The sequence below is a fragment of the Emydura macquarii genome, unplaced genomic scaffold, assembly GCF_026122565.2.
Source record: "Emydura macquarii macquarii isolate MOO-44397 ecotype Brisbane River unplaced genomic scaffold, CSIRO-AGI_Emac_v2 contig_719, whole genome shotgun sequence".
Classification (NCBI taxonomy): Eukaryota; Metazoa; Chordata; order Testudines; family Chelidae; genus Emydura; species Emydura macquarii.
The window spans coordinates 17,314,913-17,337,541 of NW_027130856.1; the positions used below are offsets into that span (position 1 = coordinate 17,314,913).

The 22,629-nt window shown below is 40.1% G+C and overlaps 1 protein-coding gene across 13 annotated transcripts in view; it reads right to left on the reverse strand.

The window, feature by feature from the left end:
- The window catches only part of LOC137149266 (sodium channel protein type 5 subunit alpha-like), a 319,903-nt gene that overhangs the window by 91,659 nt on the left and 205,615 nt on the right, over positions 1-22,629 (reverse strand). For 12 of the 13 annotated variants that reach the window (XM_067542769.1, XM_067542778.1, XM_067542771.1 and 9 more), the window contains 2 exons: positions 9,184-9,354; positions 1,877-1,997 (listed from right to left, as the gene is read on the reverse strand). In XM_067542769.1, the coding sequence (XP_067398870.1) occupies positions 1,877-1,997; positions 9,184-9,354 (292 nt within the window). The remainder of the gene's footprint in view (positions 1-1,876; positions 1,998-9,183; positions 9,355-22,629) is intronic. The other variant, XM_067542779.1, reaches the window with a different exon arrangement.

Genomic DNA, 22,629 nt, shown 5'->3' on the forward strand with positions numbered 1-22,629 from the left:
TGAAGAATTACAGTAGGGTCTACAACCACAACCCCTTTCTAAATTAGAACTGAACCGAGAAGACCTGAATTCATCTGCAGACAGTGTATAACGGTTTCACAACTGGCAAAGCCTGTGTCTCATTCTCTTCTAATGCTGATCCATGGGGCAGACAACAGTTTACTATTGCTACCAGTTACTCTGTTAGCTCAAGTGGCAGAGGTCTGTATGGTGGATGTAAAGTTTCAAAACCTGCTGATGACCCAAGTGGACCTAAAAGATTCCATATGATAGGATTTCTGTTTTTTCAAATTTTTAAAAGAATGATTAACTTATATTGAGGGACAGCGGTTTCAGAAAGTATCAGGGCTATGTGGTGAAAAGGCTGTTGTTTGTAGGACCCTGCCTAATTTGTTGCAGATGTTAGAAGATATGTAATGAATGAGGCTGGGGATTGCAGGAGGAGAAAGGATGGTGAAATATTAAATAACTAGTAATTCACTGAATGAAGCAAGGGTCCCCTGGAAAAAAATAATTTGTATATTATCTTCTAATTAAGTATTGTATCAAGAAGCATGAGCAACCTTAATTCTGGCATCCCTAACTTTTGAGTGCTTGATAATGTTATTTTAATGTAGGTTTTTTGTATGCAACTCTCATTGCAACTTTGCAGAAGGGAATATGGATCAGTGCTCACTGGCCTCAAGAAGTATATTATGAGAGAATGGAAACACCACATCTAATCTATTGTATTGACTGGAATAGTTGCAGCATAGTACCATTCTATCTTCAGTCAACTGCATTACTCTTTGGCTATTGCTTTTAAGCAGAGCTGCCAAGAAAATATTTAGGTCCTGGAGACATTTGTAAGCCCTGCAGGGCTCTCTTACCTCATTCAATCATCTCTCTCACACTCAGACGCACATTTTTGCTGACTTCAAGGGCTATCAAATACCCTGGGAATGATCCCTGTCTGATCCCATCTGAGCTGCTGGTTTTGAGTATAATACTCCTTGAATTTTCAAAGGAATATAACTCATTGATTAACTAAAATTCACCTAACCTTATTTCCCTCACAAAGAACTAATGGCACTGTGGAATCTAACTGAAAAATCAATTGGAATAGAAACTCACTTTGAGAAGAAACCACATTTGAGAGACATTTCCCTCAAGGATTTAGCTACAGCTAAGGGCTTTCAATACATTTGTTGTGCATTATCCTTGTATTTCAGTGATGTTAAAATTGGTAAATTGGAGTTAAAATTGGTAAAATTCTGGTATATTTTGATATTAAAAGGTGGATATGTAAATGCATTATGATATTATCTATATAATTAACTTGAATGCCCTGTTTGTATTATACCGTCTGTCAGATCAAAGTTAGTGAATTTGCTAATCTTAATGTCTTTTACAAAACATTTTAGTTACTTTGAAACAAAGTAAAAAAGCATCCAGGAAAATAAATATAAACCAATCATGGGAATCATGAACTTTCTAAGCAGTTTCTACTAACCAATTATTTTCCAGTGAGCTCAGATTAGTTATGTACCAATTCTGAGTACACACGTCTTTGACGGCAGAGAGCTACACTGGTCAGATGAAAACAACTTCATAAAATAAGTTGCACAGCACAAAGTATGATGTGAAAAGCCTATCAAGCTAAAAGCTGTGCAGCAATGTAGGCTTTCAGGCTTATCAGACTTTAGAAATTCACAGACAAATGTTAACAAGTAACTGCTGCCTATTGCGTACGTTTTTGGAACATAACAGTGTCTGTGAAATGAAGCACATCAGTAAAATACTAGTACAAGTGGCCAGAACACCTTGGTGTTAATGTTTGATAAGAGAACAAGAGCATTTTCACTTTACAATCACAGAGAAGCAAGCAGGTCCTTACCTTCTGGAAAACAGTCCTCAGGTTCCATTAACTCTTCAGCCAGATCGGGAATCTGTTCCAGCAGTTCTCCATGATTTGCCAAATCCGCTGTGCTGCCTTCAGAGAAACTGATTTCATCAACCTTGTGTGTAACAGGGGCAAAGATGAGGAAAACAAATTGATCAATTTTCCCTCAAGGAAGGTGCTGTATTTTGAATTCAACTGAACAATATCCCAGCAAAGAATTTAACAAAGAAAAAAACTGCCATGCATTTTATATAGCATCCCTCCTCCATGATGATAATTCTACCTATTCCTCTGTGTGTTTATTGTAATCCCATCACTGTATTATCTACAACAAAATTGTTCATAAGAGAAAACTTGAGAGGTATTATTTTAAAAGTTTACCTATACATCAAAATAAAGCTCTCTTTTGTCATAATTATATTTTGAGATTTAGCATGGGAGAGCCTCTAGCAATTTTCTTGTGGCATATGTCCTTTCCTCATACCCTGGAACAGAATATGAGACCCTATTATGAGGTAATGTGGTCTAGTGATTAAAGTACTTGATTAGGAGATCTGGGTTCATTGCTGGGTCTGGGACTTTCAGTGACTTGTCCAAGGTGATACTGAATCTCTCTGCATATCAGTTCCTCATCTGTAAAATGGGGAAAATAACCCCTTTTCCTGAAGCGTCGCCTGTTTTGTCTGATTAGATTATAAAATCTTAAGGCAGAGAGTGTCTCTTATGATGTGTTGTAATAGTGCCTATCACAATGGAGCCCTAATCTCAGCTCGAGTCAACTAGGCAACATAATAATACAGAACAGTAACTGTTAGGAGGCATGGGTTTCTAATTTCTAATAAATCACTGAATTTTTTTGAGCCTCTGTTTGTAATACTATTATGTCCATTCACAAGATGAGATAATAATACTTACCCATGCTTGTAAAGCACTTTGAGATACTTAGATGGAAGGTGAAATGTGTATGCAAAGTATTTTTAATGAGGATGATGATGCAGTTAAAGAACAACTACAACTTTAATACTTATTAATGTGAAAATGAGCCTACTGCTTTCAATGTACACAGTCCATGTAAAATGTACAGCCAAATTCATATAGAAGCGAAAGTTATACTAAAATGAACAAGACTGATCACTCCAGAAATGCTTACAAATGAGGACGAAACCTATTCATCTGCAATTAATTATAACACCTCACAGGACATAGACTTGGACAGAGTCTACAATTTCCTATGAAAAAGGGCTACAAACAGTTAAAAAGCAGAAAAATAGCATTTCAAGAAAGAGGGCAGAAATAAAGTTAATCACAGAATTAACTGGGCAATGCTTCTAAAAATCGCTATTCAAAATGAATATCTGAAAATGGCTCTGTCTACAGACTAGCAAGACTAGATGAGAACAAGAATGAAAAAAATGCTGGGCCAACTTTCAGTTCAGTCAGAACCACTGGGTACCCATTCATGAAGGATTTTATTTGCTCATTTACCTGTTGGGTTATAAACGCAGCCAAAATGGATTGTTAAAATGTTTCCTAAATCATGTACGCTACAAGACAACTTTATGATAAATAAAACAGAAACTCCAGCTAGAAGGGAAACCATTTTGGTTGTACTTTCTATCAATAGAGATAACGTGAGAGATTGTGACAACAGTCTCATCTTGGTATCTGTACATATGGGAATTCAGCATGGGAAGATTAAGGGATTCACAGAATGCAGCAATACAATTGTATTAGATTTCAGGAAAGCACATACTGATGAATTAGGAAATCTATAAGGAAGTTATATGTGACGAAGAAGTTAGGGGGAAGCATTAAAATCCGCCAGTGTGAAACGCAGATGGGGAGTAGTTAAAGTACAACAGATAACAGTTCTTTTGAGAAGCATTTAAAGAATAAGCAGCAGCATATGTGGCTTCAGAAAATACTAGACAAAGATCTGAGGATCTGTATGGGGAATGAAAAAGGCAAGATAAATGAGGCAACCAACCAAGAATCGGGAGAAAAAGAGAGGAAGGGCTTGTAGGGAAAAGAAAAGACCAGCAAAAAAGCAAATCGATTGACTGTTAGCCAAAAATGGAAGAAAAGAAATTTTTTTGAAATTTCCCACAAAATAAAATTCCAAATATTTTTGTTTCACATCAGTCCAAACATTTTGCTTGATAACACTGAAATGTTTCATTCTGATTTTGATCTCTTAAAACTTTAAAAAAAAATTATATAAAACAATTAATTTAATTGAAATGTTCCATTCTGAAAATATTTAAAGAGGATATTTTGACACTATCAAAATGTTACATTTCATTTTTTTCCTAAACAAAATTGTCAAAATCGACATGCTTTTCTAAACATTTTAATTTTGCCAAAATGGCATTTTTCATCAAAAAATCATTTTGATGAAAATTTCTGACTTGTCTAGCTAAAAGGAATAAGAAGGGGTTTCACACACATTGATGGAAAGATATTTTCTAGAGACAAAGTAACATTTGATGAAAGGTATGTCATTAATGAGAACTCAAATATGTTGAAGATAGTTCTCTCATTTTCAAAATCTATGTTCAACATGAAAAAAAAAGTTAGGAAAAGGAAGTAGTGAGGAAGATCCTGTAAAAATAATTAATGTTAAAGTGCAAGTAAAGACAAACTCAGAACATCTAAACATACCAAATCTGCAGGTCTAGAAAATGTACATTCTAGGGAAAAAAGGGAATTGAGAAACAAAATTAACATACCACTGACAATTGTTACTGAACATTCATAGAAAACTGGGAAGAGACCAGAACAACAAAGATAGTCCTGAGCTTTAAAGAAGGAAAGGGAGAATAATCCTGACAATCGCCATTCATTAAGTCTTTGTTTGCAGATCTTTATTAAAATAATGGAATAAATATTATGAGACCAGAGGATAATGGAACCATGAACTGCAGATGGATGTATGAAGGCTTAGGGGTGGACTCTCTAGTCTGCCAAAGCCACTGTGCACCACAGAAGTGCAAAATGGCCTTGGGCAGGGGAATTCTCTTTATTGGTGTATGGCTGGGAAATCTGTCATCTCCTATGCCAGCTGCATTTCCCTGGCATAAGGGGAAAGTGAGGGCATGTCAGGGGCAGGGCATGAGCAGGAAATGGTGGGAACCGGGCAGAAGAGAACTCTGCTATGTCAGATCTTCCACTGGTATAAGGTGTCTCTTGAGTGCCACTTGGGGTACACCTACAATGGAATAAAAGACCCATGGCATGACCGTGGCTGCCCTGGGTCAGCTGAGGCCTTGGGCCGTGGGGCTAAAAATTGCTGTGTAGACATTCAGGCTCAGGCGAGAGCCCGAGCTCTGGGACCCCATGAGGGACGAGGGCCTTAGAGCCCAGGCTCCAGCCTGAGTACGAACATCTACACAGCAATTTTACAGCCCTGTAGCCCAAATCCCATGAGCATCAGCTATCTGCGTCAGCTGTGGGCAGGACCAGCCTTATGGGTGGGTGACATGGACAACTGCCCTGGTCACCATGGTCATGGGGCAGTGTGGTCAAGAAGCAAGGAGAGGGGTGGGCCTGGAGTGCAAGAACATGGAAAGGAAATCAGGGCAATAGGGGGGAGGTGTGAAGTCCGAGGAGGCAGCCGGGGCCAGAGGTGACGGGGGTGGGAGACAGCGGAGTCCAGGGGCTATTGGGGGGTGGGAAGCCCAGGGAAGCACTGGGGACCAGGGGTGATGAGGGAGTGGGTGGGGAGCCAGGGGAAGCAGAAGGGGCTGGGGCACCAAAATACAAATTCACCCAGGGTGTCATTTTCCATAAGGCCAGCCCTGTGGGAGTTTAATTACTGTGTAGACATAGCCTTGAGGGAACATCCATCACGGACATAACTTAAAACTGCTCCGTGCAGCCCTGTTATGCTTCTGGATAGAGTCACTCTACATCAGAGAGCCACAAATGACTCCCTGCCTCTGGCACTTGCATGCAGATATACAAGAGAATCAGTGCCTAAAGCTCACTTTGAACATCTTATTGGGCTTAAATTGAGATTTTCAGAGTAGTCAGTGGGAATTGGATGCCCAACTCCCACTGAAAGTTGATGGGAATTCAGGGACTGACTTTTTGACACTCTTTGAAAATCCCAGTCTCATTTCAAAAAATGAGTGGATGGCAGGAAAATGGCAGATACAACACATGAACCTTAGTAAAGCATCTGATTCAGTGCCACATAAAAGCCTACTCTTAAAATGATCTCTAATTAGCTTGTATTTTAGCTTGGATTCAACCACTGTCAAATTAATTGACGGCTGTCTGAATGACCATAAAGATAAGATAGCAACTAGGAAAGAGGAGTTATCTAGTGGTTTACTCCAGGGATCAGTGTTAGGTCCAGCCTTATCTTCATGAATGATGTAGAAGAGGGACTGAACAGCACACCAGTAAAATTGGTAGATTATATTAAACTGGAAAGAGTGGTGACCTGCAGCAAGGACAGAGGAAAAGATCCTGGAAACATGTGTGGAATGCAGCAAAATGAGGCTGGTCTCGGAAAGGTACAAACCAGTACATCTGGAGAAAAGTTAACTGAAGTACAGATATTCAGTGGAAAGGAGAAACATGGAACTCTGTATTCCAAGACATACCTGCAGTAACAGCGGAAAGCAATTTAGACATGAGTTTACTGTGGGATATAGCAATGCAGAAGACCTATGTGGTTTCGCACTGCATACACAGAAGCATCTTGTGTTACTGTAACTAGAATACTGTGTTAGTTCTGGGCACCTCAACACCAAAAAGGGACAAGTAAGGAGAAGAGCAACAAAAATGACTAGTGGGATGGAGGGCTTGGTTTACATGGAATGATTAAACAAGAGAATTATTGTGCGTAGCTCAGTTAAGTGTATACTAAATGGTGGTGGTGGTGGAAAGGTTATAAGAGCATACTAAAATTTAAGAAGTATTAATTCATGAGAGAAGAGGAGTGATTTATGATGATACAAATGAGTAATGAGTTGAAATTTAGAAAGGCAAAATTCAGACTAGTTATCAGGAAAACATTCCTGCCAATGAGATCTACTAGGCTGGGGAATAGTCTGCTTTGGGAAATGGTGACATCCCAGTGCTTGAGACATATAAAGATAGACGGGACAATATTCAATAGGAAAGATGAATTAGATCATCCTAACAGGTCTTTTCCATCTCCGACATCAATGATTCTGTTTCTCAAATGCCCCTGACAGTTCATATGAGATGAATTTTTAATCATATAATTTATTCTTTACTGACATCAACATTATTTTATTCCAAACACATTCAATGCTTCTTATGACTTCCTCTTACTGAATGAACCACTGAAAATCTTCTCTCTGGGGCCTAACAAATCTGTTAAGAGACTTCCTAACAATTACTTACTTTATATGGCTAGTCACAAGTTCCTAGGACATTTATCAAATAGATCAACTTGTCCTTGTTTGCCCTATGAGACCTCACAGAGATTATTTGTGAAGACTCTGACCTTCAAAAATAGAATCCTTTGGGCTTCACTCCTTAATGCTGGGATTCACAGACTGATGTGAATTTCCGTTTGATTTTCAGTAGTCCATGGAATACTGCCATGTTTCTCCACCTCTTTTTAAGCAGCCACAAATAGAATCAATTGTATTTTACTCGATGAAGATGGCATTTGTATTCTGGGATCCATTTAAAGGTGAGGGAGGAAATGGGGATTATTGTTTTATCACCATGTTGCTGAATATATCACAGCTAGAATGTTCCAACAGAATCATGGCATTTCATTCCAAAACTAACAAAGAACATCATTTTCCAAGTTCCTGCTTTAGTGAAGGTTTCTGTCTCTTGCAGAGACATTAAAACTTCAGTTTAGGTAGAAGGCCAGAAATAAAAAGAGGCTAAGACAATGTAAACCTGAAATTAGGTTCTCCTCACTATTAGGTGATATGCAAAAGGCCTCACTCCTCATGCCAAACAAATCATTAGATAGTCTTACATCTTCTGCCAATGGTATCTCTAGATCTTATTAGTTTGTGAGCTTATATTCTTTAGAATATATTTTTTCCCGAGGCTGGAATATCAATTGTTTCTGAGTCTCCCTCTTTTTAAATTCAGGGCCCTTTCAATCTGGGGCTGAGGGTTCATATAAAAAGATGAAAATTATTCTAACTAAACAATGTAAATATCTCTAATTTAAATGTTTTTATGGCTAGTGAGTTTTCTAGTCACAATATTACAAGTATGAATCAATGGGTATAGAAAGGAGGACACACTGGCTCAGTGAACTGTCCATACTTCCTGGAATACCACTGAAATCCCTCCATGTTACCTCTGCTGGGTTCAGACTCTTAAGTATTTTATGTTGGAGTGGAAGGAGAGGAAGGAGAAGAGCTGGGCAATAGTCACTTTTTGCAAGCATGGACCATAAAATTACGTCTTTCTGAACAACTTTCTTTCCCTTCCTCCAATTCAGTTCCCACAGGACTCTAGTCATCCCTCCTTCAAGCATTGTTAGGACTACACAAATAATACCTCTCAAAACATGGAATTCCAGATTTCAAACAGGACATAGCATCAGTTTCTATCTATAGAGGTTTGTACTATATCAGATGTTAAATTTACATGGAAAAAAAACCAAATAGCATATTTGAACTTTAAAGCATGGGTGTCAGCCAGTTTAGTGAAACAATTTGTCAGTATTTTTGCTCTGTTATTGCCTGTCAAACTTTGTGGAATATCACAGTAATTCTATCAAACTCATATAAAAAATAATATGCATACCTCCCAGAGAAGTCTGAGAGGCAGTTGGAAACCCATACGTTGGCTGACACCAACTGAATTACACCAGGGATTATTATTTATTTATATTTTTGTGTGCTACATGCTTAAATACTCATAGCTGTGTTGGCTGAGCAGTGCTAAAAGGAACAAAAATTTATTTTAATCCAACGAAGTCAGCAGACATGCCTCTGAACAGCTCTTTGTTTACATAGTTACTTTTCAGAACGGAATTGCATGCACGTTAGATCCTACAGCCACAGATGGTAACACTACAGTTTCTACAATGGTTGCATTCCTTGATACCACTTGGATACTAGTTGCAAATATTTTTATTTTTAATGCATTTTCCAAGTTCTCCAGTGTTTTATAAAGAATCTATGCTCCTTTATCCACCAAAGCTACTACCTATTATTTCTTCCTCGCCTTGGAGAGGTTCTTTGTTTTTTCAAACCAAATAAACCCACCTTAATCTCTATTGCATGCACTATTATCTTGGTCTACCGATTGCATGCAATATCAGGTAGGAAAGTTGTTTCTGTTACCTCTTTTTGCCCTACTGGTAGTGGTGGTGGTGGTGGTGGTGGTGGCGGCGACTCAGCCTTCAATTGTTTATCCACGTACAACTCACTTAACTCTTCACAAATCTCAGAGGTCTGACTCCGGACTCCTGGGCTTTTGCATGGCTGCCCCCTTAATTGCAGCTGTTTTTCCTGCTGGAGATAATCCTAGATATGTTTATTTTCTTGTTCTTGATAGCATGCTTATTTCTGAAGCAGAACCGTCTGTTAGAACAGAAAATACCCTGAACTATACTCACTGAGAGATGACACTTTAAGGCAAAATGGCAAGCAAGAAGATTACACATGTTTATGCTGTGATTTTTGAGGTTTAGCAATTGTATATCTTAAGATGCTTTGCTGTAATAAAAAAGGGGGGAGGGGAGGTAGAGGGCAGTTTTCTTCTCAGGCATCATTGCTAGAGAGAGGAATTGTCATGCAGTCTCTGTTTTTTGTGAGAGAAGTTTTCCCCAGTGATCAAAAACACCACAACGAGGTACTTTCAGTTCAGCCAAATAATCAAGAGATGCAATCTGCAGTCACGAAATCAGGCAGCAGTACTTAGTTTAAGCACTGGAGGTGGGTCAGACTACAATACCCTATATTACAGTACATGTCTGAATTTCATGGTGGAAAGAAAACCATCTAACAAAAGAAGGAAAGATACAAATTCAAGAGGAAGAAAACCCACAGAATATAGAAAAAGAGAAAACAATCTTAAAAGCAGAAGATGGGGAAGCATAACCTTCTCCCATTATTGCCAGCTTTCCGTTATCCTTGTTTGTACATATGCCCCAATTCATGAACAAATTTAAACTCCTGCCTAAGTCCACCCCTGTTCAGCAAAGCATTTAAGTACATTTTGAAACCTCAGTAAAATCAATGGGACTTAACCACATGCTTAAAGTGACGCAAACACTCAGGTACTTTGCTGAATAGGGATGGACTGCTGAATCAGAGCCCTAATTCTGAATGACATTGAATGTCGTACTTTGCCAAGAGTTACTACAAGGCCTAGTGCTAAGTAGTGCCATTAAATTCTGACACTCATTAGCAGGTGTGATGATTACTGTTGCTGAAGTCTATATTACTTACAGTACTAAGAATTATGCCTGGTTGTTTGTGTTTTTAGGATTGGGCCCTACATTTGTAAGACTAGGTATGTATAAATTAAAATAGCTCCACTGATTTACGCCAGCTGAGAATCTAGCCTGTAACTCCAGTAGCTTAACAAAGTATTACCATACTTTATGTCATTATTGCTACTTCTACTAAACTATTAATAAAGCTCAGGCTGATTTCAAAGACTTGTGCTGAAACACGTAAAGTGGGACTTTCATGCTGAGAAAAAATTACAAGTGTAACTGGATTTTGACAATAGTGTTTTAAACAAATTTCTCTGTCCCCCGTTCCCACCCATGTCATAGCCCACTCTCCTTGATTTCACAGCTACCTCACTGCAGGAGGCAGCAGAAGAGGTGTGAGGAGAAAAATATCTTATTCAAACCATAGCGATCTGTAATAACACTGGAGAAAAAGAAAGTGGTTGGTTAAGTAATTTACTTTTCGTACAAATGTTCTCAGAATGTCAAGTTTGTACTGGTCCTTTCAAATGTCTTTCTGCTTTCATAGCAAATTAATTTTAAATTAAATTACTGGTTTCCTGCTTCAGAGGACATGAGGTCTAACTTACATTTTAACGGTAATAGATTAAATTATGCATGACAAAATCTGTACCCCATGCTTAAGAATGTACTGTATAAATTGCCCAGCAGCTCAGCACCAGTACACACAGGCCAAAGAGCACTCCCTAATCATTGTGTTACAGTTTTTCCTTAGTCAGAAAGTTACAGGCTTGAAAGTACATCCTTAAAAACAATAATATACACAGGGGAGAGGCTAATATGCAAAGCACACTGTACACAAGTAAGGCACTCAGCCATAAAAGGTTTTTTAATGCAATGTGCATACAGTTTAATACCAAGTAATCTTAATGGCAGAATATTGGTTATAGCACTAGAACAACAGAAACAATTGTTTCATGTTGAAAGTTGAGTGTAATCTGGGTGACGTCTCAAGTTCATTTGTGCATAAAGGTTATGCACCCACAGACATGAAAAACTGTGAAGTGTTTGAGAACAAACTGCGTGACTCAGTTGATCTGAAGAACCTTAGAATTGTTGAGTAATTATTACATTGCATAGCTAAGGTAAAGTTAATCAAAATCTTTCCATTATTTACTAATGGCCAGGGCTAGCATCAAGTTCTAGAGGCTCTTCCCATGAGGTTAGTCTTTGAGAACTCCAAACCCAACATCCTCCTGTCCACGACATTCACAACTATATGTGATGACATGATGTTAAATGAGCAGTGATGACGTTATCATGCCATGCCAAAGCTATTCTATAGGGACAAAATGCCATTGTGCTGTGATACTGCATCAGGATGGAATATCATTAAAATGTGCTTTTTGATTTGTCCTGCAAGCTACACGAAGACCTGTGGGAAAACCAGCCTGCCCCATTAATCTGGGGATAGCTGGCAATGCCATTCTGAGCATCAGGGGATGGTGTGGGCTTCAAATACAGCAAGTCACTGACACCAGCCCCAGTAAACTCATTCTCATTGGGTATCGCCGCCTCAATTTCCAGTACACATTGCAGGGTCATCAAAGTGTCGTCACTGGTTCCAAAGAATGATCAGGGCATATTTGTTTTGTTTTGTTTTGTTTTGTTTAAGTCGGGACTGTTTTTTATGTTGTTTCGATTTGAGGCAATCTGTTCTTTTGGCATGAGCAGCAGTAGATTTATCTCCAGCAAAGCTCCCCACTGCGGGATGTTCTTTCATTTGTTTTTAATTTTTTGTAGCAAGCACTGAGCTGCCATGGAAATATGTGTTGTTAATATTTATCGATTCAGATGTTTTATTAATTTATAACGTGAAAACAAAGCAATATAGAAACCTTCAGGACTACCCTGCCCAGGCTACCCCACAAAGAGTAAAGCGTGTGATTCCAGATGGCTACTCCCTGTCCCAAGCAGGTGGGTGGACAGGGGTGAGGAGTAGATAGAGTCTTCTGCATGCACACACATAGGTAGAGTCTTCTGTGTGCGTGCACACACACACGACTCCCCCTCCCCCTTGCAGGCTAGCATTGCTGAGCTGACCTGGAGAGGCATGTAAATTTGACCAGGAAAAGGGTTGGCTTAAGCTTATACCACCAATGGAGCAAGGCAGAAAAAGGGACTGATTTGTGACTCTCTTGGAATAGAGCAACTACAAACTGCCCTTTACTCAGAACACATTACAAAGTGCTAATCCAGCCATGTGCACCCAAACTGAAATTCACTGCTGTGCAAAGGGATGGTACCACTTAAGTCTAATCGAAGATCTATTTTGAAAGAAGTAAGTGGGACTTATCTGGAGCATGGGGTTGGTGCTGGCATTTCAGGATTGCACAACACCTCCCGAGCTGGTCAAGAATTAAAATACCTGGATAATTGTAGAAAATTATCAAACTGTCATGTTATTCTAGGAAGCATTACTGTCGGAAGAGGATACTGCCAAAAATTACATCAAAACTTTAGTCAATGCAGGATGGCTGACGTTATGAAATCACTATTTTGCTGGAGGAACACAAGTCAGCATGGCACTAATTAGTGGTTTAATGACTGGCAGGTCATTTTAACCTGCAAGGACCTCCAAATAGTCAGCCTTTGAATGTGAAAAATTTAATAATAGGAGGGACTGAATGGCTGATAATGGAACGTGGAGGCTTCACTGTAGCTGGCCCAGTTCAGAAGTGATCATATATAGCAATTATATCATGGTTGTTTACTGGGCTATGTGAACTAGTGGAAATGTCTGCCCTGCTCCTAGTGGACAGCTATATATATATATCACAAAATAACCATGACTGGCAGTGATTGGCACCATTCCTCTGCAACAATCTGTACCCAGGAATTGGCACCAGGGCCGGATTAACCTTTTGTGGCCTGGCTCCAGACATATCTGTGGGCCCCCATGGGGACAATTGTAGAAGACAGGAGTTCAACACAGAAGCAGTCTTTGATGGGAGGAGGGGTTGGTCTCCGGAGCGAGGAGGAGCTGGGGCAAGGGCAGAGAGGGGCAGGAGATTGGTCCCCAGATCAAGGCAGAGGTCCGGGGCAAGCACAGTAGGGCAGAGGGGTGACAGAGGATCCACCCTGGAGTGGCACGGAGCCAGTACCTACTGCTCTCTGCTGAAGCCGGGCCCTTAGGAGCCACTTCTCTCTCTCTGCAGCTGAGCTGTAGCTCCTCCAGGCAGCAGTAACTGCTCTTCCTGTCCTCCTGGCGGGAAGGCTGATTGGGGTTACTCCTGTAACTGGACTTTTAGTGACACTGCCAGGTCTGCTTTTCAACCGGACTTTCCAGTCGAAAACCAGACACCTGGCAACAGGGTTGCTGGAACAGGGGGCTCAGATGGCAGTGGCCCAATCACCTTTTTCCTGCCTTAAGGGCAAACGATGGGGAAGAAGAGGGCGGAGAGCAATGAGTAGCAGGAAAGGCCTCGGGGTGGAGTGTGGGCAGGACCATGGGGGGAGCAGGGCCATGGACCAGTCATCAGTGGCCTCCCTGCTTCTAGGGAGCTTCTAGTGCTTCTGCCTGGCAACCATAATGGGCCCCTTCCAAGTGTGAGCCTGGCCTGATGGCACCATTGGCACCGTTGTAAACCCAGTACCGATTGCACCTTTCCTCAGCAGAAAGGCCAAGAATTAAATGATCTTGAAAACTGAACTACCATTTGTCTAATCCTTAGACATGGGGGTAAGTAAAGCCCTGAACATTTCTGCTGTTGTGTAAGGAAATTTACATTGCTTCTTGTATGTAGCAGTTGTGGAGGCCCAGTAAGTAGAAGACTGTACTCTGGAGAACTGTCAGATCATCACCTTTCAGAAATGCTATATTCACTGTTTTAAAAGAGCCTAGAAAAATGTGGGTTTAAAGGGGAGAGAAATAAATAACTATAAACCAGAGAAACTACCAATGGGTGGTTCACTATTGCCAAACATGTATGGATCTGATTCTCCTCATCCTTCAGTCAGTGTAAATCAGGGTAACTCCACTAAAGTCAATGGACTTATGCTGGTGCAAGAAAGGTGTAAATAAGAAGATAGTCACAAAATACACATAAAAATCCCCTTGTTCCCTTACTTAGAGAAAAAGAAGGATTAGTATGACTAGTAAGAAGAAAGGAGGGTTGGTATGAAGCTGTTGATTTCAAAAGCATTCATTAGAGCACTGTCCCACCCACGCTTGAAGAATCACATTAGTAAAGCAGTGCTGCTACTACCAAATTATATGAAAAAGCAGAGTAAAACCAGCCACAATATTGCATTACAGGAGGATTGTGACGCACAGACAGAATAATCAGTCTGCATTGTGTTCATTCAAACATATCCTTCATCAGACAGATAACTGTATCTACAGTACACTGAGCAAGAACAGATGAAGTCCTGGCTCAAGCTTGTAGCAATGTAAGGATAAGCTATAAACACACATATAGTAAAGGAGAACAAAGACTCTCACAAAAAGAGGACATGAACACCGAAAAGGAATGCACTGCCTGGGCAATGAGCAATGGGGATCTGGAAGAAGGAATGGATGCATAAGCAGGTTTGATTGACTCATTCAGTGTGTGACACAAGGAAACTATTGCTTTAAAAAAAAAAAAAAAGGAATGGATGGTAGAGATTTAAGTTGCCTATGTGTTATCGAAGGATCTCCTCCTTCTCCCTCACATACTACCCCATCCATCATTCCACTTAAATAACTGTTCATCTGCATACACAAGGGCTGCCCCTAGACAGAGCTGTTAGCATCTTGCAGGGAAACAAACTCGCTACCATATCACAAACACAAAGGAGTTTCAGTTAAAGCCTGGAAGCGCCGTGGTACTTTGGTATGAAGCCACCTCCTGGAGCTCACCAGCACAGAGGGGAAAAGCATGCTCATTGACACACCCACTTATGTGGGGCAGCTTATGCTCCCTCTGGTGCAGTTTACTCCTTCTGTGGTTCCATGGATCTGCTTCCTCTCTACTCCCTGTGAAGGTCTCAGTGCCTGTGAGGGAGCATAGAGGGAATAATCCCAGTGCTTTCATGAGCCTTTTGACTGTAATTGTACCTGCCTGTTTTGTGGGCTAAGCAAGGAGGGAGGAATATACCAAATAAGGAATGGTCTAGGGCAGGTAGATTGGGAACTTCTATTATCTGTCTCCCGATGCAAGAACATGGGGACATGAATTATAATTGAGGGATGGCAAATTCAAAGTGGACAAAAGGAAATACTTTTTACACAACACACAATTAGTTGTAGAACTCATTGTCACAAGGTATCTTGAGATCAAGAGTTCAGCAAGGTGTTAAAAATGGATTATATATATATATATGAATAACAAGGATATCCCAAGTCATAATTATATTAAAAAATAAGAAAGCTTTGGAAGGGATAGAATCTCTCTTGTTTCAGGGCTATAAGAAACTTTCCCTGAGTGCAGGATATCCCATAACTGTCATTGAAGAGTTTCTTGTACCTTTCTCTAAAACATCTGGTATTGGGCTCTTTTGGTGAGAAGGGAACCAGAGCAGATGTACCACTGATCTGATCCAATTCAGCAGTTCTTATATACCACTGTCCCCATTGTTTACTGTGCAAAGACCAGATAAAATCTGTCCCAAAGGAACTAGGAATAATTTATTTGTAATTAGAAACTGCTGGTCAGGTATTCTATGTGATTTGGTTTTTTAAAAGATGGCATTCTGCACAGCTTTAGCTGGAACATGATTTATAAAAAGAAACAGATAAGCGTATCACTAAACGATGCAGAAGAAGCAGCCTCGATACCAGCTTTGAGCTTACAATAAATGTAGGCTTGTTACATAGCACACAATTAACACACACATAAAGTCAGTGGGTCAAATTCTGCCCTCAGATAATATGTACAGGACACCCAATAGTGTTTGGTTGTACTGGTGTGTGTCTGGAGTAACTCTGCTGACGTCAATTAAGTTCTTACTCTAGAGTTACACCAGTGTAACGAAGGGCAGAAGTTGGTCCATTGACTGCATGGATGCATGTATAGAAGGGCAGAATTTGGTCAACAAATCATCTCTAAACAATTTTTTTTCTGAAAGTCACTGGGGCAATTCAGATATTTGTAGCTCAGATATCAGATATCTGATACACTTACTCAAACAGAACAATACTTTACTCCATGAGTAGTCAGCATGAGCAAGAGTATAAAAATCTGGCACTTTAAACATTAATGCAGTTAAAACTGGCCAGGCTGGAGCAGATCCTTAGCTGATGTAAATTATCATAGCTCCACTGAAGTCAGTCCCGCTGAGAATCTGCCTCATTGTTTTTCAATTCCTGGGTATCAGAGAAGATGAGATCTAAAGCTTTTGAGGATATCTATCATCTCAGCCACAGCTGAACTACCTAGTCTCTGCACAGGATCTGGGTCCTTTGCCAAATGCCTTTCTCAAGAAAGTTAACAGAACACTTTCGCAGTGCTCCATCTCATATTAATCCAGAACATTTAAAGAGTTTGAACTGTGGCCTGGAAAAGTAGAGAGTATTAATTTTAATCGCTCAGTCTTAGTTGGTCTAAGCTCATTTTCCACACCCAGCAGCACATTGTCATAATAAAATAGTTTCATTCTTTTAAGAGTTCAGTTTTTAAAGTTAGTCTAAGTAGGAGAACTTGACAAAGGGATGCACTGCCAAGGTTAATTTCTCTGGTTATCAATTCAAAAGGCTTACATAGGCAGTGAAACTATTTCATAAGAATTCATTGTTCCGAGTTCAAACAAATACCTTTTGCTAAATCGCATCCTGATGTTTAATCACTATACTCTTTACGTTTCTTTTGGTAATTGGGAGCTCTCCACAGTGTAATATGGGGAATTCAAACAAATGGGCTCCTCCAATATAAGTTTCAGTTCTAGAAGATTGTTGTACTTCTAAAGTTTGCTTAGAAGTACCATGTGCTGTTAGAATGACTGAAATAACCACAGAACCTTTCAGTCAGTTAAGGCCTTAATATTTCTGCCATCCTCAAGAAAGCATCTAATAACGAAAAAACATCTGATTGGCTTAACTCTGCCTTTACTTTCAATTTAGCTATTTTGGATTCATTATCAGACATGACAATTTCACTCACTCACACACACTCTCACACACTCACACACACACACACACACACACACACACACACACACACACACACACACACACACACACACACACACACACACCCCTGGGCCTGGGAACTGGCCCAAAAATGTTGAGTGGCCAAAGGAAGAAATTGAGAAATGCTCATTTCTGGGCAGCATTTTGCTAGGAGGGGGATATGGGTATTAGGAAATGGTACCCAGTAGACCGTGACTGACATGTAGTCCATGGTCTGGGCACTTGTCCAAATGCATGTTGTCAAGTCAGCTATGCCTGATATCAGTACTTGCAATGCCAAGCTTTTTAATTATTATTGTTTTTATTATTATTGCCCTTCAGTGCTTCATGGACCTCAGGCATTATATTATGGAGAAAAAGATTTCTAAGTATCTTATACTAAATGAGCACCTAAAACCTTTGTTAGTGGTGTGACTGCTCTAATCACATAAATGAAGAGACTGACTGCAAGTCTTCTAGTCCTGCCTATTGTGTCTTGATGAAATTGATGCAACAAATCTAAATTCCTACACATATGTGAAAGTGAAAACAAATGTAAAGATTTTGTTGGTTAATGTTTGCCAATGAAGTTCACATTATTTCTCTAGGCAACAATAATTTTCTTGCATCTATTTTTCCAGGAACTTTTCCTCCGCCTGTAAGTTACATCAGCTTATGTTCCTTTAAACTTAGATTCAAAGCTGGTGACTAGAGCTGGTCTAAAATTTTTTGATGGAAGAGTTTTTCATCAAAATTGAAATGTTTTGTGGGAATGCATCAATTTCAACTAAATGTTCTACACTCTCATTTCATTTTGATAATGTCAAATGTTTTGTTTTGACTTTATAGTTTCATTTTTTCACCCTTTATATTGTATTAAATATTAATTTTAATGAGATATTATGATATTCTATTTTTTTCTTTGTTAACAAAACAAAATGTTTTTACCTTATTGAAACAAAACATTTTGATAGTTACAAGACCTGAAGAAGGGCTCTGTGTAAATGTAAAAGCTTGTCTCTTTCATCAACAGACGTTGGTCCAATAAAAGACATTACACCTCACCAAACTTGTCTTGTGGGAAATTTGGACTTTTTGTTCCCATTCCAAATGAAATCACATTTCAAAATGTCAGAATTTCCGGCGGAATGGAAATTCTGCTTTCCGACCAGCTCTATTGATGACATAAACAGCAATATAAATTAGATATTGGCAACCTATGAATCTCTCACTGACTTCAACCGAGGTTGTCCTCATACAACTGATAGCATGATTTGGCCATCGGTGTAAGTGAGAATGATCAGAAAATGGATGTAAATAGCAAAGTAGTGTCACCTAGAACAATCTGGCATTCAATGGGTGTGCAAAATGAGTGTAACTTACACCAGTTTGGTATTCTGTGCGGACTCAGTACAACACTGGCTTTAGCTGGCTCAACTCCCATGGAAGTCAGTGGGATTGAGTCTGATACCAGGGTAAATCAGGAGTAACGCCACTGGAGTCAGTGCAATTACACAGATGAGAAACTAGGATGACAGCAGAATCAGGCCCTATTGGAACTGTGCAGGACCCCAGGAGCAAAGGTATTCCACCTTACCTCAGGCAACAGTCCCTGCACCACACACTACATCCACGGATGGACTGATCTAGCAGCCACTTCAGCAACTTGATGCTATGTAAGGATTTCCCCATTCAGAGGGAATCCTTAGGTGGCTCAAGCTGTGGGCTTTTCAGCTTCTTTGCAAAATCAGGGTGGCAGAAAGCAGCCACAGCAGGATGTGGGATCTGGCCTATTATGTAATGCAAGGGGAGGTGTAACTTAAAATTCCCCTGCCTGCTTTAAAGGAGTACAAGGAACAGTAAAGCACTCTTCCGTGGCAGCAGGCAGTAAGCATGTTCCATATGACCCAATTAGCCACTCCATCATAACAAATCAATAATGGCATTTTCCAAAAACAAGTAAGCAAGTACCGCTGGCTCGGCATTGCAGTGTTAAAAGGTGTTATCTATGCAGAGCACTGGACAAATGCAAATGCTTTATCACAACTTTAAAGGTGCATGCGGTACATTTTCAGAACACTTTTCCATATGGGGACACTAGCCACTGTAGTGCAGATTCTGATCTGACTTGCACAAGTATAAATCTGGAGTAACTCCACTGTCAACAGTGCCTACTCGTGTGTGATCACAGTCAGGCCCATGGGGTTTGCCATTGGCATATAGCCTTAGTATGCTCCTGCTATCAATGAGGTATAAACAACCAGCATACTATGTAGACAGAGGATTGGGATCCACTGACAAAAACAGTTATTTATACTTGGCTTTTCCTAGAACTTCAGGAAGATACAGGAATCATATATTGAAATGGTGTCTTATGTTTTCATTATTATCAGCTTTATCCTCTAAGAAGGTGACCATTCTTTAGGAGCTGCCGATAGATGTTTGATGTTGATTGAGCTGATTCAGAATCTGCTATACTTTTTTTTGCTTCACTGCTGTTAGTCGATTCTGAAACGTGTCTACTTTTCACATAGGGTATGTCTACACTGCAGCCGGGGGTGGGGATCTGCACCTCAAGTAGATGTATTTGTGCTAGCTGTATTTGAACAAACTCACTAAAAACAGAAGAGAGGACGCCACGGCACAGGCTTCAGCATGGGTTGCCAAAAGCAAATACGAACCCCGGGGATTAGGCAGCTTGCACAGCCCATGTTGCAATGGCCTCATGGCTATTTCCAATGAGCTAGCTAGAACACAGATAGCATGGGTACATCAACACAAGCTGCAACTCACACCCAGGGCTACTATGTAGATATGCCCCTAGGCTATGTCTACACTGTTCATCACCTTTGGCTGTGTGTAGGGTATGTGTAGCTTCATGCTGCAGTGAAAAGCAAACTGGGTTCACATCGAGGTGTGCAGCTACACGTCAGTGAAAGGCTCTGGCATGGCAGCAGCGTTGAAAGGCATTAGCAGCTCCCTACTGCCAGAGCCTTTTGCTGCTTTCCCCTTCCTAGAGCTTTTCTCCACTGCTGGAGTCTTTGCCTGTGGCAGGGAAAGGCTCAAACAGCGGGGAGGCATTGTGACACCACATGGCTAAAAGTAGCACCGTAGGCAGGAAGGCACCACTTGGGTGAATAGAGAGTAGAGAGCTGTGTAAGGTGGTATTCCTACCTGAGTACACATCACCAAGAGAAGCATGCAGTGTAGACATAGTCTAACAGACATGGAGCCAGATGCTCTGTTTCAGTCAAGCTACACTCTCTACTGGAGGGAGCAGTAGGGTCAAAGTTGAAGAAGATTCCCAGGTAGCATGTGGTGTACTGCAAAAGGGGCCATAGAAGGGGCTTGGATCGGGCCCATTTTGATTTCTAAAATTTTTTAATATGGCAAGTTTAAAGTAATTTCCTATATGGTCTTGTTAGTGAGATGGCTGTATTTTGCTGATTACATGGTTCCACCATATTAATGTCTCCTTGATCCTCTCCCATTCTTTCAGATGTCACATTTATTAGGGTGTCATTCTTAGGGCTCCAAAAGGACTCTACAGAGGTTTAGAAAATGATTTCTATAATTAAATCCTTTGAGGAGCCAAAATTAGTGTTTGAAAAGACAATCTGAAAAGGATGCAACCAGACACTCATTGTGACACTGCTGTGCTGCATCACAAGATGTAGATTAAAACATTTTAATTATATGGTTAGGCTTTTTTATTCCTCAGAGGACAATCGATATTTGGAATTCTCTGTCTCAAAGGTACTAGCAGAGTCTTTATTATTAGTTTGTTTTCATATAATTGACAGACACCAAATGTATCTGGGAGTATAAACAGATGACTTACTGTGGTGATTCTTGCTCCCATCTTAGGGTTAAACTAAGGAGGGGTGGGATTCTTTTGTCTTTCTTAAAGCACTGAGTCAGAAGGCTACAATGACTGTTCCCTAAAAATATATGAGAGAAACATAGATCCATTAAGATTAGAGGGGAAGCGGCATCTCCTACACAACGAAATTTTCTGGACCTCAGTCCCACCTGTCATTTTCTGTTTCATTATAAATTCTGTGCAGATTTTTATTATATAGCTTCTTTCTCTGACATATGTGTGGGCTGCAAGCAAGTCTCGTCCATATTTCTTTACTGTCAGTGCATCTCAGTTACAAAAGGGAGATTAAGGTGTTCGCAGGTGTACTGGGTTATTACAGGCCTTCAAATGACAGTGTCACAAATTGGTACCTTTCAGCAAGATGGCTGCTGACAGCATCGGCTGAGGTAACAGAAGTGCCAGTTGAAATTAAAACGTCTCCTAATACATTGAAGAGAAAATACAGTTGTAGAAGGGTTTCTTAATATTTGAACTTTCAGGCTGCTATGCTCAACAGCATGAGTGCAGTTTTACTTAACTACTATGACTTTCATTAAAGTGGCATTTTGTTTTTTCCAGCAGAGTAATCTGATGTTCAGTGAAGGTTAATGGAAGTCAGAAGGATTGGATTGCATCCAAAATACCATTCTCTAGCAATGTTGCATCAAATCTTGCAATACTGATTTAGGCCGACTATCATTAGCCTTTCAATGATGCCAGCTGATTCTGGATTTTCACTAGTGTATGCTGAGCAGAGTATGGTCCAATGTCTTCAGTAGGTTCTTTGCCTGAAAAAGAACTAGAAGATTTGGCCCACCGTGTTAATACTTTTAGCAATGCACTTGGGAAGCCCAGAAGTAAATGAGGTGTTTACTTCTAAGACAAGTATGTCAAAATTCTAAACATTGCAGGTATAATAGGTTAATCACAGTGGCAACTGGCTTCACAGAGAGGAAATTTTAAATGTATCCTGATCATAGAGAAAATCTCTTTTTGCACTCAACATTCTCTGAGATGCTTCAAAATTGCTTTTTTCCCCTCTAATGCACATCTTCAGTGACTCTGTGGCAGACACTCTGCTTCACTGTTGGAAGCCCCATGGGAAGCAGTGAGTGGGCAGAACTTTGTGTTTCCTTGTCATGGATGTCAGACAGGAATATTCATTAATAAATGCTGATTTATACACTTCCTTTACCTCTTTGCCCAGGCAACAACAATAAAGTCTACTAACAGAAGAAAATAAAGCAGGTTCTAGCAACTCTTCCAAACTGTGACCACTAAATCCCACTTAAACCAACATCTTTAAAGTGAAGCGGGAGACATTTTCTCCTCTAAGCATCATTCTCCAGACACAC